Genomic DNA, 15,589 nt, shown 5'->3' with positions numbered 1-15,589 from the left:
TAATAAACAACAAAAACCCAAAAAAATGTTTGTCTGGACTGTTGATTTGATCTGAGCTTTTGGACTTAGAATTAGGCAACATTCCCTATGCAAAAGGACTTGGCCAATGCCAACATTTCTGAAACCAAGTTATGGTGATTTGAGCTTTCATCTGATGCAAGTATTGGGATCCATATGAAATCATTTGCCACATGATCTTGATGCAACTGTTATTTTGAACCTGTGTCTAATGCCTTGTTCTGAGTCAATCAAGGAGTATTTGATCTTATACATGAAAAGATAAAGAAGACTGTTAGCTGTGAAGTTACTTGCTTGGATGTGGCTATCTTTATTTGATGCCTTGCTCTTCATATTGCTATTTGCTTGTTAATATTGCTTAATTCAAAGTCAAAAGGGAAAGTGGGTTTTCTATACGACATTCTTGTCTGTTGGATTGCATCCCAGTGGTCAGATCTTTTCAACTCTTAACTTTTAATTTTATGCTTAGGATTAGTCTCATCATCTCCTCCCACTTATTAAATTTCAAAATCTTCCCCCCTTTTAAAAATCTTCTTTGTTTGTGATTTCAAAATGTAGACTTTATTGCAAATTAGAAACTTTGGCCTTATGCCATTGAATTTTAAACTCTTTTCTTAAATCAAACTTGTAAATGAATCTAATCATATTGACTTAAAATTTCAAAAGACAAAAAAAACTAACACTCATTCAAACTCTTTTAGGCCTTTTGTGCCTCTTTTTTTAAACTTAATTTTGATTAAACGCAATCCACTTATTTTGAAATTGATACCACGAACTACGTGGTTTTGATCCCTCATTTTTGTGTTGGTACATAGGCACAAGCCCGAAGGTCTTGTCAAATACAAAAATATAATCAATGAATTCTTTTCTCATCCCCACACTCCATTTATTGCAAACATCTTTTATACCAAAAACACATACACACATAAAAATGGGCTCCCTGGGAGTACCTAGGACACTTTGGGTGCTATCACCTTCCCTCTGTGTAACCAACCCCCTTACCTGTAATCTCTGGCATTTTATTAGTTTTGATTTGAAAACTTCTTATGTTTGAGTTTTGTTCGTGCTTTTCCCTTTTCCTTTGGAAACAATAAAAGCGCGGTGGCGACTCTGATTTTATTGACATTAAGTTTATCCATAGCTTAATGGTCATGAATTTACCGCTACAACATATACAAATGGAATTAAATAATCAATTGCTTGGATGAAGAGACCATGAATGAAATTGAATAGAGATTTGACCTTTTGGATGATCTTTGAAGAAACCACATTGACATATGCATGAATCAAATACTTTTGATCAATTGAATCATAAAGATCATAAGCCTATGATAACAAATGAACCAAATGGACCAAGATTCATAAATGAGTCAAATAAAAATGACCTTATGAATCAAAATAGACCAAAGACAAGCAATTGACTAAAATAAGCAATGCATAAGTGAAAACATGAATCATTGATCAAAGACCTAAGAATTTGAAAATACCATGGGCTTAAAATCAAAGCTAAAGATCCAATGAACATGAGAGAATGACCAATGACAAATCTTGAATAATTCAAAACCCTAGAAAGGACCAAAATGTACACTGAATATGACTTAACCAAAGATCCATGGACCAAACATCAATGGTATGAATTGGATTTATGAATAATGTCTAGATGGAATGACACAAGACATGAGCATGAGGAGATGATCAGATGAAAGTTGCGGGGACATGGATTTGAACTAGAACCAATGGTCATACGTGAACATAAGATGCACATGTGAGAGCATGAAGTCAATGGAATCAAAACGAAGGAACCAACATGAATGGATAAAAACAAGAGTCCATGTGATGAATCTTAACCAAGCAACTGCATCAAGCACAATGGATGAGAAAGAATCACATATAACTAGGGTTATGGGCCCACACCAGGATGATAGACATAATTAGGGTTTGGGGACACCATGATCAAGTGAGGATCCCAATTTAGGGTTTTGCCTCACCATGAAGCCAAAGTGAATCACCAATTATAAGAACATGCACAAGCCTCAAGAGCTACCTCCAATTAGGGTTTGATTGATTGAGCCACCTCAAGTTGCAGAGAAACCCTAGTTTCCACTAGGTACAAGCACAAAGCTTAGAATCCATGATATTTGTCCTCTTGTATTTGATCAATGACTATGAATGATATGAAGATATGCATATGACCAGGGTTAGTGACCTAGATGAACTTTGTGAAATGTAGGATGAATTTTGGGGTATGACACAACCGTAACACCATTCTCAACTAATTCCCAATACTCTTTGGATCTAAGAAGATTTTCCATAAGCATGACCCAATAATCGTAGAACCCATCGAATTTGGGAATTACTAGTGTCAAGAATTTTGATGAATCAATCATGAAAATGATTAAGAAGGAATGAATGAATGATACACGGGGATAACGAAAATAATGACTTTTCCCACCTTGGAAAATAGAAACTGTGTTTCTAGATTAAAGGAGACACACTTGAATCAGTTGTAGTACTCCTGATACCACTCGTTAGAATGTGTGAAAAATTAATTATTCAGTTTGCAGCTTAAAGCTTGCTTATCATACATGTGGAAAGATTCCTCATATAACAAGTAATCCTGAACTTACACAACACTTCTCACATAATCCTATGATATAAACACATTAACATATAAATTTATGGGATAAACATTGAATAATTTAAAACATTTACGTATAAATGTATTGAAATTACACAAACACTTCTCAAATCAGATATGCCTCCTTGCCTATTTTGATAAATCTAGTCAATCTAATGAGCATTTACAAGTTCAACAATTCTATATGTAAAAAGATTCACCCTAAAATAAAAACATTCACTCATAAGTATTTTTGTCATGTTGGAATTTGACAGTTTTTTTCATATACACCTCTTTGCTTGGAGAAAAAATATGAGTAATCTGAATATCACTTCACCAACACTAACACCGATGTTCAACTCCTTGTATTCATGTACGGTAAATATCAATCAATTAAAAATTATTAATAAATAGATTAAATAATTTTTTGTAAAAGAATTGATTTTTTAAAATATTAATTTTATTAGTAAATTGATTGTTTTAAGTCATAAACTCAATTTTTTCAATCCATCCATTTTTTACTCTTATGCATTTTTTTATTTACTTTTGATGAAAAAAATATTGATATAGTTAATAATAAGTTACAAAGTAAACTTATTTTTCTTTTTAAAGTTTTGCAAAACAAACTTTACTTTAAGCCTATACATGTAACCAATAATCTTTTAATGTGTATTCTCAAGATTATTAGTTTTAATATTAACATCTCTAAGTTAAAAGTTCTCTATTTTAAAGTTTGTTTTACACCATAAACCGTCCTAAGATTTTAGAAGAAGAATATATAAATTGATTCCAAAAGACAATAAAAACATATTAAGTCAAAATATTCCCATGATGTCACAAAGAACATTGTATTATTTCTTAAACTAATACTAATAATGTAAAAAACAAAAACAGAAAGAAGCCATAAATCAAAATGACCTATAACTAGCTAGGCAAACCTTTTTAGAATGGAATGAGTCACTAAACCCACAACATAATTTGTTTTGATAGACGTGTCCTATTTTGATTCCTCACTCCAATAGCCAACCATAGTGTTGATTTTAGTGGTTGTGCATCACCAAAAGACCTTTCAAAAGGTACATGAATATAGCTCAAGAAAGTGTAATTTGAGAGAGAGAAAAAGTGGACAATAAAGAAGAAATGGAGAGAGATGTTTGTTTTAGTGACGCTAGCATGTTGGATGGTTGTGGTTTGATGGCCTTGTTGGTGGTGAATAATTCTCAAAGTTTGTTTGGAAAGATAAAAATTGTCTCTTATCCGGTCCGTTGTCATGCCTAATTGCGATTTTTATCGACTCGAAAGCTATTACCTATTGTGGTCCTCATGTGATAGACCCACCACTAACATTACCTTATGGTAACCTAAGTGGATATCTTGGTTGGCTTCATAACAACGCTAACATCCAAATAAACTCAAACAAAAACCAACACTCACTTCACAAACACCACTTCTTTCCCATACAAAAAAAGAAAAGTAAAAGAAAAAGTTATGTCATTCACAATTTTACATCATTAACTTATTTGCCAAAAAGTGAACCTTTTTTTCTATTCATTCTTTTATTTTCCCTTTTATAAAATAATCGTTAATTTAATTCATAAAATATATAAAATAATAAATAATTATTAAATTATATGAAATCTCTCATTTTAATCCGCGGTTTTAACCATTGATAAACAACTCTTAAATATAAAATATTTTGGTTGTTTAACATGTTTAAAGAATATAATTAATTTTATGAATTTATTCTTTTTAATAAAATAAAAAATATTTAAAAAATAGAAAAAATAATAATAATAGATAAAAAATTATTTAAAATTATATCTATAAAACAAAATAACATATTATTCGAGATAAATTTTTATTTGTAAAGTGATTTATAATTAAAGAGAGAAAAATATTTTATAGAGCACTTATTTTTACATAATTTAGGTACTAACTAAATTAGAGAGACAATCATATTTTAGAGAATAAATTGATGAATTACTAAAAAAAGAAAAAGAAAGTTCACTTTCTTTCTAATGTTAGTGGTTCTCTCTCTCTTATTATTATTACCCTTTCATATTCTTCAACCTCATGTGACCTTCTAACTTTGCAACAAAATGTTATCATCAAAACACTACAAACTCTCAAAAAACTCACACTAGATGGATCCTATTATCATGTTCAAAAGCAATGAATGAAAAACAAGAAACCAAAGACCAAAACCCTCCAACATCACAAGACTCACAAAAGAAACAACAAACCATCATCATCAACTCAACAAATGAGAGACTAAAAAGAGATGAATGGAGTGAAGGAGCAGTGACAACACTTCTTGAGTCCTATGAATCAAAATGGATACTCAGAAACCGAGCAAAACTCAAAGGACAAGATTGGGAGGACGTCGCGAGACATGTTTCGTCGCGATCGAATTCGACTAAGTCGCCGAAAACACAAACTCAGTGTAAGAATAAGATTGAGTCAATGAAGAAAAGGTATAGATCGGAGTCAGCTAGCTCAGATGTTTCTGCTTGGCCTTTGTATTCTAGGCTTGATCTTCTTCTTCGTGGGACGGGACAATTAGCTACGAATGTTGCTACGAAATTGCTACAAGTAAGTAGTAATAATAATAATAATAGTAATATTAATCATGGTTTGGTTTTGTTGGAACCTTCACAACAAGGGATTGATGAAGCTAATCAGCTACCAGATCCTACTAGTGTTGCTAATCCACCATTAATTGCGACTACTCAAAACTCTCATGGATCAAATGGGTTTGATAAATTAGCCAAGGTAGATTAACAATTTTTCATTTTGCTTAAAAAAAAAGTGATTATTCATTTTGATAATTTTGTTATAATATTGATATAGTTTGTGTTCTATATATCCTCCAAAGATTAGTGTCAACAGTTGCGCACGAATATATTAGCTAAAAAAAATGTGAATTATGCATGAATCATTTTTTTTTCTTCATGATTTGTTATTGACAGGAAGAAGAGTTAGAAACTAAGTCATCTGATCATGGACCTAACAAGAATCCATTGGAAACCGATAGCAGCACGCCTGCGCTCTACAGCGAAAAAGACGAACAAAGATGCAAAAAGCGGAGAATGAGATCGGAGAACAACAATAACAAGAGACAGAAGAAAGAATCAATAGGAATAGCAGAAAGCATAAGGTGGCTAGCAGAAGTTGTTGTAAGGTCAGAGCAAACAAGAATGGACACATTGAAAGAGATAGAGAAGATGAGAGTTGAAGCTGAGGCAAAGAGAGGGGAAATGGAAATCAAGAGGACTGAAATTATTGCTAATACACAACTTGAGATTGCTAGGATCTTTGCAAGTGTTAATAATAAAGATAAAGATGTTGATTCATCATTGAGAATTGGAAGAAGTTAAGGGGATGTTATGATCACTTGTGTTGAAAGTGTATAGAGATTTATGTGTTTCACAACTTTGTAATTCACCTAACTAGTGAAGAGATCACTTTATGACAATAATTTTAGTCTCTTCTAATTGACTTTAATTGTAGATGGTTGATTGTAACCTTCTCTTTGATTAATTAACAAATGAAGGGATGCTTGTTTATTGTTTCATTGAGCTTTCTATGTAGTTCTATAAACCTAAGTGATTCATAGTTATATAAGATTATAGTATATTTGATGAAGGATCCTAGATCGCTTAGTATATGAATGATCTCTTATATAATTTTTATTTATTTCATTTATAATTGCATCGTTTGAATTTAAATTTGTTTACACGTAAAAATAATTAAAATGTTAGTCGAAATTTCTAGAAAGTCGATACAAATTTGAAGAATATATACACAATCGAATCTGAGGTAAAAGAATATTTCTGAGTCAATTTAAATCTATCATAGTGCGTCAAGACTCTAGACTCGATCAAAGTCACTATTGAACTTTATGACTTTGTTATTTATTAATAACAACATTAACAAAAATAAATGAAGATCGTGGAATCACAACCTAAAAAAGTTGCACAAACAAGGGAATGTTCAATGAAATCTATTGAAAAACAAAAGATACAAAGTTGAACATCGGTTGTCACATATTCCAAAGTAGACAGAGCAATTACACAATCCCTGCATAAATAATCGAATGTGACAATATTTTTTTTAGATCATAATTCTATAGTCAATAGGTAGTTTTTCCCCCGTAAATTCTAGAATTTGTGAATTATTTAACTTTTTAATCAATCAAACTATTTTACGCATTTTATCTTAACATCTTTGTACTAGTATTTCTCCCTACTATTGAACATAGTTCTTTTATATGCTAAATCTCTTAAAGACAAGATAATAATTAATGCGATTCAATTAATCATTGGCTAACTTTCACTGTTTAACAACAAATTTGGCACGCGCGATGAGACACTACGATCAATACCACTAAAAGTTCCCGATAAGTATGTCATGATTATACTTTGTGTATGAAATTGCTGCATAAAAAAATCTTGAGCAGCATGGATCAACTATCACCATTATCTACAAGGAGGTCAAGCATAATACGACCAGATGAACCTTCACAAACACTGACATGCCAATGATTGTGCCTTTTCCACTACTTCTAGAGTTGCACCGATTGCTCCATCAAAGGAACCAATATTATGATTTTGTCTTTCATTAGAGAACGATTATACTTAGGTATACATGACATAATGTATCAGATCTATCAACAACTTATTGACATTGTAAGACCATGATTTATAACAAGCCATTGAATTGGAGACAAACCGAGCTGATCCAAGTGAAAATTTTGTCATATCTACTATACAAGGAGTTTAAGAGAACCAAATGCAAGAAACCATTTCTACTAAAAGTCTTCAGATCAATATGATGAAAGTGCTTTCTTGTCTTCTGATTAATATGATGAAAAGACTTTTTTGGGTCCAACTGATTCTAATACATTGGTACGTTTTACTCTTTGTAGTTATCAAACTAGTATTTTTTTCCACAACAATCATGGGAGAACTCAGTGGAAATGGTAAATATATTTAGAATAATATTCAATTTCTACACATGTATATTTCAAGGATGCCACGTGAAGTAATCTTACAGATTGGTACTTTATAAGTATCACCTTATGGAAACACCGTGCAAATGAACATTAGGATATGCTTTCGACTAAGTAGTATGAGCTTAAAAAATAATTATGGACTAATACATCTAGCAAGTATGGAAAATTATCCATATGTATCGAATAATCCCCTAACATATCTTCGACGACCCGATGTACTTGTACCATCCTTAGTTGAAATTATGTTCTAGCGTAAGGACAAATACTGGACACAATGTCTAAGACATTGTATACCAGAAAAAGTAGTTTGCAAGACAGATAGCAACTAACAATTAAAGCAAGAAAGAACACATAGGATTATTAAACCAGTTCCGTGCAACGTCACATACGTCTGGGGGGATTCCAACCCAAGAAAGGAAATTCACTCTCAATAGTATTAGTACAAAGTGTCTTAGATGAACGTCCCGAATAAGTTATTGACCACCTACATTTCAGGAGTTAGTGAAGACTTATTCTTTCTTGACTCACACATCAGGGTTTCCTCTAGGAGGGTCTCCGGGCCATCTCCTAGGCGGTACGACTCCTGGGCAACGGCGCCCTGATTTAGGACTTCCATAAATATAATACTACATAATCCCTCAAGCATGAGGACTTTTCAAAGGGAGAAGTGCTTTTAAACTCTTGGAACGCGCCCTTCGCCATGTCAATGATTTATCTAGATGAGAGCGAGTCCCTTAGCTAAGGGCGAGTCCCTCGGCTAAAAATATCTTTATATAAAGGGTGAGCCCCACCAACTGAAGGTGAGCCCGTCATCTAGGGAGAGTCCCTTAATTAAAGATATCTACATATAAAGGGAGAGCCCTTCAGTTGAAGTCATTTATAGAAAAGGCGAATGGTCTACGAAATAGCATGCCTATTTTTAGGTGATGTTCTTATACATCGAAATGCCAATCCCTTCGGAAAGCTTGAGTGTTTAAATGGGAAGAAATCATGGATGGTATTTAATGCACCTCATGATGGTGCTTATCAGGAAAAATAAATTATTTTAAGTTTTACATGTGTCTTCCAGGTGTGGAAACTCTCCCATTTCTTGTGGAATTTCCCTTATTAGGTTAACGTGCAACCATGTGTCTTTGTCCTTTCCTATATTACGGCATAAATACCCTTTTACTTCTCATTTCCCATTTCTCTTTCCTAAATAAAATTTATAGGTTAAACACTTTCTCTTCTAAGTATTTATTTTCATTTATCATAGGGAAGAAACACAAAACTTGTCCATGTCTAGGATATTACGTGTCTGCATTCCACTGAGGAAATGATCGATAAATTTCAGAAGGGACGAGGGGAAAAATGAGACCTCGCGAGCAACTGAGATTTTCCCTCCCAAGGTTCCCAGGAGGAAAGAGAATCCTTCTGAACCATCAGGAAACCATGAGGCGGGGCCAGGTGAGGAGAGGATAATAAATGACTTGGTCCCCTTTGAACCCTTTTAAAGAAATAACCAAGCTTTTAATGCATTAGAATTCGCTGATCGCTTTTTTTTCCTTCACTGAGAGCTTTCTCGATGATTATCAATTACTTTATGATATGTCCCCCACCCAGTTGTCTGATCTATTGGAGACCCAACTTGTGAGGTTCCTTTTAGTGTACAAAGTGTTAAGAGAGAAATATTCATGTACCCTTAGGGTGCTCAACTCTAGGGAGAACAATGTAAAAAAACGCACTCGCTAAGGCATGGCGTCGATGAAACAATTGAGGGAGAGACGAGATGCTTTGAAGGCGCTTGTCGAGGGAGCAATCACTTAGATTTGTGTCCAGCTTGTAGAATTGGAGGGTTTGAAACAATCATTTGGAAAGGCTTGTGACACCTATAAAGGCTTGGAGGATCAAGTCTCCCTGCTTAATTCCAACATTTAGAGGGGGTTAAAAGGCAAATTGCCCTTCTTTATACTGACCTAGATTTGAGCTCCATGGATCCTTTCCAGGTGATTCGAGATGGACAATTGGTGGATGAAGAATAATTCTTGTTCCTACCCCCTATTTTTTGTTATATTTCTTTTTCCCCCTTGAGGGTTTTTTTATTGTACTTTTATGCCCTTTCGGAGGCTTTTGTTATTATTTTGAACAGTGAAGTCCCTTTGGGGGGCCTTTTATATTAAATGTTTTTATCACCATCTTCTTGCTTTTAACATTTTCCTAAAGGTGTTTGTGGTCATGATATCCCCAATCGGATGCAACAATACCACTTTAAGGATCCAACCATTTGATCGCCTCATGGAAGACAAGGATTACATTTTAAGGATCCAATAATTTGATCGCTTCGTTAGGCGACAAGGATCCTACTTAAGGATCCAATTTTGATCGCCTCATGTGTGGTAAGGATCCAACTTAAAGATTTATTGATTGATCACCTCACTGGGCGACAATGATTCCACTTAAGGATCCATAAATTGATCGTCTTATTAGGATAAATAATCACACTCAAGGACCCAACGATTGATTGCTTTATTGGGCGGTATGGAATCCATTTTAGGATCCAATGATTGATCAACTCATGGCGGAAATGATCCCACTTAAGGATCCATTAGTTGTTTACCTCATTGAGCAAAAATGATTCCATGCAAGGAATCCAACATTGATCGTCTCATTGGTCGGCAAGGATCCCACTTAAGGATCCAACATTGATCACCTCATTGGATGACAGGGATCCCACTTAAGGATCCAGTGATTTGATTTCCTCATTAGACGACAAGGATCCCATTGAAGGATCCAACAATTGATCGCCTAATTAGGCGAAAATGATCCCACTTAAAGATCTAACAATTTGATTGCCTCATTGGGAAATCTTCTTTTACACTCTCAAGTTTACTACGATGAAATGAGTAGCCAAACATACCGACTTTAACATAATGGAAAATGAGGTAACTTGTTAAAAACCCTCGCCCCTTGTAAGAGTGCAAAGACGGAAAATAGTGCACCCCGTAAAGCAACGTGTTCTTTATAATTGGAAGAGATACAATACTCTCCCATAAAAATAAAATAATTAAAAAATATTAAAGAAAAATAAACGGAGTCCATGCTGACGTCTCCATGGGGGTATATCCCATGATTATCTATCCTTCAATCTCTTTAGAGGTTAGGGAGGAGGCTTTTTTGCCTTTGTGGAATTCCTCTGGTGGCTTTATTCCCGAGCTTATCTTTCTGAACCTTTCGCCTTGAGTGAAAATCCTCTTCAACCCGAGGCTTTATGTGTAAAATTTTATGGTGATCTCCTGGTCCCTTCAGATAACACATACTTACTCATTGGGAAAGGGGTACTTCAAGCATAAATGCAAAGTACACAAGGTTGCGCCCAGCCGGTTAAAGGCCGATCACCTTATAATCATGTTATATAAAGAGGGGTATAGCGGTAAATTCATGACCACTGAGCTATTGGTTAAGTCAACGTCAATAAAACCAGAGTCGCCACCGCGCTTTTTATTGTTTCCAAAGGAAAAGGGAAAAGTACGAACAAAACCCAAAGATAAGAAGTTTTCAAATCAAAACTAATAAAATGTTAGAGATTGTCATACCCCAAAATTTGCCCGTTAATATTACAAGGCATTTTTCAGGCACCAACTTATTTTGCAAGGCCCTGACATTAAAGGAACAAAAGTCCAGCTCACAACAGGCCCAATCCAGAAAATGGCCCAGACTAACTTGCTCGCTAGGCGAGCAATTCCTTCGCCTAGCGAACCCCTCGTTATGACACTCGCCCCAGCGAAGCGCCAGATCCAGAAAAAGCCCAAACTAGCTGGCTCGCTAGGCGAGCAATTCCTTCGCCTAGCGAAGCTTGCGAATATCAGAATTTCTGGGCTTCATTCTGAGCCCATTAGGTCACAACAAGAGCACTATAAATAGCCAAGCCTTCAGTCACGAAAAGGGGAGGAAAAACGGAGACGGGAGAACGAAAACGGAGAAAGGTGAGCCCTAGCAAGCAAACCCTGATACTCACTGGAGGCAAACCCTGAAGGAATTCGGCGGCACCAAGGTCTACCTCTGCCCAATTCAATCTGATTTGCCGATTCGAAGTCACAACTCAGTTGCTAACAGGTTTACATTGCTATTATTATTATGTTCTTAATTTGCATATGGCTTCATGATTAGATTTATGAAATATCTTAAGCTTGGCATGTGAACTTTAGTATATACCTGCAGACCTTAAATGATTAACCATATAATTGCAGTAATGAAATCCATAAGACATGAAATTGGTTGAGATGGTACTAATATCGAAATTCAAAACCAGCAGCCGCTCGCTAGCACATCGCTAAGCGAGCCGGTAGCGAGTACTCGCTAGGCCTTCGCTAGGCGAAGCAGGGGCGAACGGGACAGTGGCCGTTTCATCTCCTTGCTGTTCTATCTTATGTTTGCCTAATCATGATTTATTATAATTCTGCATCATTTGGCCTGAGTTCATGACTGTTGTGTTTATTTTATGGTGCAACTTTCAATTATACTTTATCTCGATGCTCTAATCCGTGTGTTGAATTGTGTAAAGGCTCGCATATTCTCGAAGAAACGGCCGGCTAGGTATTCCACCTTATGTGTGGGATACCCTTATGGAGATTCACCCTGAATTACTCAATTAATTTTAATGTATTAATTTTATGGCGAAGATCCACTCTAATGGCTTAATCGATCTTAATGTATTAATTTTAATGCGGACTTAATTACCTACTTGATTACGGCTACCTAATTGAATGTAAAACTTTGCCTTAAATAAGTGATCTCGGACCTCTCTTTGTTACCCCACGATTACGGTATTACGGTCATGTCCCGCGAATGTGGGGATACACTTAGCAAAGACCCTTCGGTTAAATCATCATAGTCCCTCGAATGTTGCCTTTGTCCCTCGATGACCCTTCGGTATAGCCTACGATTAAGTGATGATAGTCCCTTCGAATGCTAAGGTATCCTCACAACTGTTGCCTTCAATGACCAATCGATGACCCTACGATGACCCTCTTACATCCAAAGGATGAAACTACTTACTTCTCAATAGTAAGGACAGTTTTACCCTCATAAGGATAGGAAATGCACGTAAAGACCTGGGGTAGGTATAACTCTTAATTGCTTACTCATAACTTAAAATATTTTTCGCACCTCACACATTTCAAAACATCCTTTTTTAGAAAATCACCACTTGGCATACATTCGCACTAGAATCATTGCCGAGTTATATTTTTCTAAACGACTTTCAAAACTAAACGAGATAACCACTTTGTATACATTCGTGCAAGAATCATTACAAAGTAAAATTCTCCTTTTCAAAACGTTTCCTACACATTTCTCAAACACTCTTTCAAACTAGAAAAACATAAATGATTGAGCAATTAAGAGCCCATGGATAACCATGGATACAAAGGGTGCTAACACCTTCCCTTTGTATAATGTACCTCCCGAACTTAAGAATCTAAATTAAGGTCTTTCCTGTTCTTTTCCACCTTTCCTTATGGGATAAAAGAAAAGTCGGTGGCGACTCTTGCTAACCGCGACATTGCGATTAAAAACACATTAAAGTCAGTTCACCGTATGACAGAACTGGTGACTCTGCTGGGGACTACAAGGAGAGGTCACCTTAAAAAAAATCATTTATGTTTTCCTAACTGTTCCTTCTTTTAAGGGAGTTTTGAGTGAAAGATCCTACACCCGGATCTAGTGTACCTTAGGTAAGTAGCAATAGATCATCGCGACTATCCGGCGTATACTGGAATGGTTAAAATGATGGCTACGGTTAATGTGACACTTTGGATGTCCTGATGTTCCTCATGTTTACTTGAGGAAAAATTTGGCATTCGCGTGGTGTCATCAAAGCATTAACCAGACCTTTAGAACCCTAATTGACTCATCCTAGGCATTAGAAAGTAGTGAGATAACTGGCTTCGGTTCCGACTGAGGTTGGTTGATACTCGATACTACACTCTTTGAGATTGGACTTTAGGGAAGCTTTGGTCAACCACTTGGTGTTGCACTGAGGTGGACTTAAAGGAAGGTCAATGATTGGAGATCCTTCCAGAACCCGGTTACTATGCTAGGACAGGTTGAACCAACCAAACTTCAGTGGGGAGGGTACTTACCTATGGAACTCATGCAAGCCTTAAAACTTAGGAATGATTGTTGTGTGACTTGTTTATGCTTATTATTTACATAACATCATAACATCATAACATCATGGCATCATCGTACTAACCATTTCAAGGACTTAGGGATTTAGCTTTGCTCCGTTAAACAGGTTATGGCTTCCAGGAAGACTATCCGGATCAATCTTGTAACAATCTCTCCTCAACTCAAGGATTTAGTGTCAGAACTTCCCGATCATACCCAGTTCATCAAGAAACATGGTTCTATCCTCAATTTGGTTACCACTGGTTTCAAAGAAGATATGATGAGAGTTCTATTCCAGTTCTTCGATCCTAAACATCATTGTTTTACCTTCCCAGATTATCAGTTGGTACCCACATTAGAAGAATTCTCCAAGTTGCTTGGGATACCTATCCTTGATCAAATACCTTTCAGTGGTTTAGAAGAGGTTCCGAAGTCTGAAGAAGTTGCCGCAGCTTTACACATGATAAAGTCCGACATTGAAACTAATTGGGTAACAAGAAGTGGAGTTAAGGGTTTACTTGCCAAATTTCTGATGAAGAAAGCCCGAGAATTCCTAAAGGTTATGAATGTCCGTGCTTTCGAAGATGTTCTAGCATTACTAATCTATGGTTTGGTGTTATTCCCTAATCCAGACCAATTCATAGACATTAATGCTATTAAGATATTCCTCACTCATAACCCTGTGCCTACCTTGCTTGGAGATATCTTGCATTCCCTTCACACTCGTACTATGAGAAGGCAAGGGACTCTCATGTGCTGCGTACCTCTGTTGTCTAGGTGGTTTATTTCGCACCTTCCTCAATCAGTCTTGAAGAATGATCAGAATTTGAAATGGTCTCAAAGGATAATGTCGCTCTCCCATTCAGACATCCGTTGGTGTCCTCATCTCAAAGAAAATGTTATCATCATTGACCGTTGTGGAGAATTCTCTAACATACCACTCCTGGGGATAAGAGGGGGTATTACTTATAACCCAGCTTTATCTCTACGTCAGTTTGGGTATGCTCGAAGAGATGGTCCACATGAAATAATTATTCAAGGTACAGTGTTTGACTATGACAATGACTCTCAAGGTCTCCGTCAAAGGTTTGTACGAGCTTGGGGCATGGTGAAAAGAAGCACTTTAGGACCAAAAAATTCTATCCCTATGGAGCCTTATCTCAGATGGGTACGCTGTCGCATTACGCGAAAAACCGGCGGGAAAAGAAAGAAACAACAGAGCCGCCACCGTGCGTTATTTATCCCAAAAGAGGGAAAGGAAACGCTCGAAGTAAACCTAGGAAAGAACATGGTCTCGCGACCAAAGAGGATGGGTTCGGGAGTCGGTTATGCGAAGGGAAGGTATTAGGCCCCCTACGCATCCGTAGTACTCTACGGGATCCACGCACAAAAGGAAAGAAAATTGGTTGCTAAACACTGCTCAAACACACACACACTGGCTGAAAGAGACAAAAGAGACTGACTGAAACTGACTCGGCAGGATGTCGCATCCTGGGCCTACTTAGTCTATCAGGCATAGACATCAGAGTCGAAGTAGTTCGGACTGGGGAAAAGACACATGCTCGCTAGGATATCGCATCCTATGCATACGTATCTTCTCGGACGAGAGAAGAATCAGAGCATTCGTAGCTCGGCTGACACGCACACAAACAAACAGGACACACACAGGCAAACGTGGAGCCCGAATGCCAATCACTGGACTTACATCAGCATCCGAACCTAAACACACACACACTGGAACCCAAATGCCACTCGATGGACTTACATCGGCTTCCAAGCGCACTACAACACAA

At 36.4% G+C, this 15,589-nt stretch overlaps 1 protein-coding gene across 2 annotated transcripts; it reads left to right on the top strand.

Moving 5' to 3' along the window:
* The first annotated feature begins 4,641 nt into the window (after window positions 1-4,641).
* Window positions 4,642-6,209, top strand: LOC127085841 (trihelix transcription factor ENAP2). 2 transcript variants are annotated; one of them, XM_051026392.1, is made up of 2 exons: window positions 4,642-5,227; window positions 5,605-6,209. In XM_051026392.1, exons 1-2 carry the CDS (start codon window positions 4,808-4,810, stop codon window positions 6,010-6,012), a joined length of 828 nt encoding a protein of 275 aa, XP_050882349.1. In that variant the 5' UTR covers window positions 4,642-4,807; the 3' UTR covers window positions 6,013-6,209. The 2 variants fall into 2 exon arrangements, with proteins under 2 accessions (XP_050882349.1, XP_050882348.1); XM_051026391.1 differs by having other exon boundaries at window positions 4,642-5,407.
* Window positions 6,210-15,589: the final 9,380 nt, after the last annotated feature.

This window comes from Lathyrus oleraceus, chromosome 5 (genome assembly GCF_024323335.1).
Source record: "Lathyrus oleraceus cultivar Zhongwan6 chromosome 5, CAAS_Psat_ZW6_1.0, whole genome shotgun sequence".
Lineage (NCBI taxonomy): Eukaryota > Viridiplantae > Streptophyta > Magnoliopsida > Fabales > Fabaceae > Lathyrus > Lathyrus oleraceus.
Note: the sequence above shows the minus strand (reverse complement) of the source record. Positions and strands in the feature narration are given on the sequence as shown.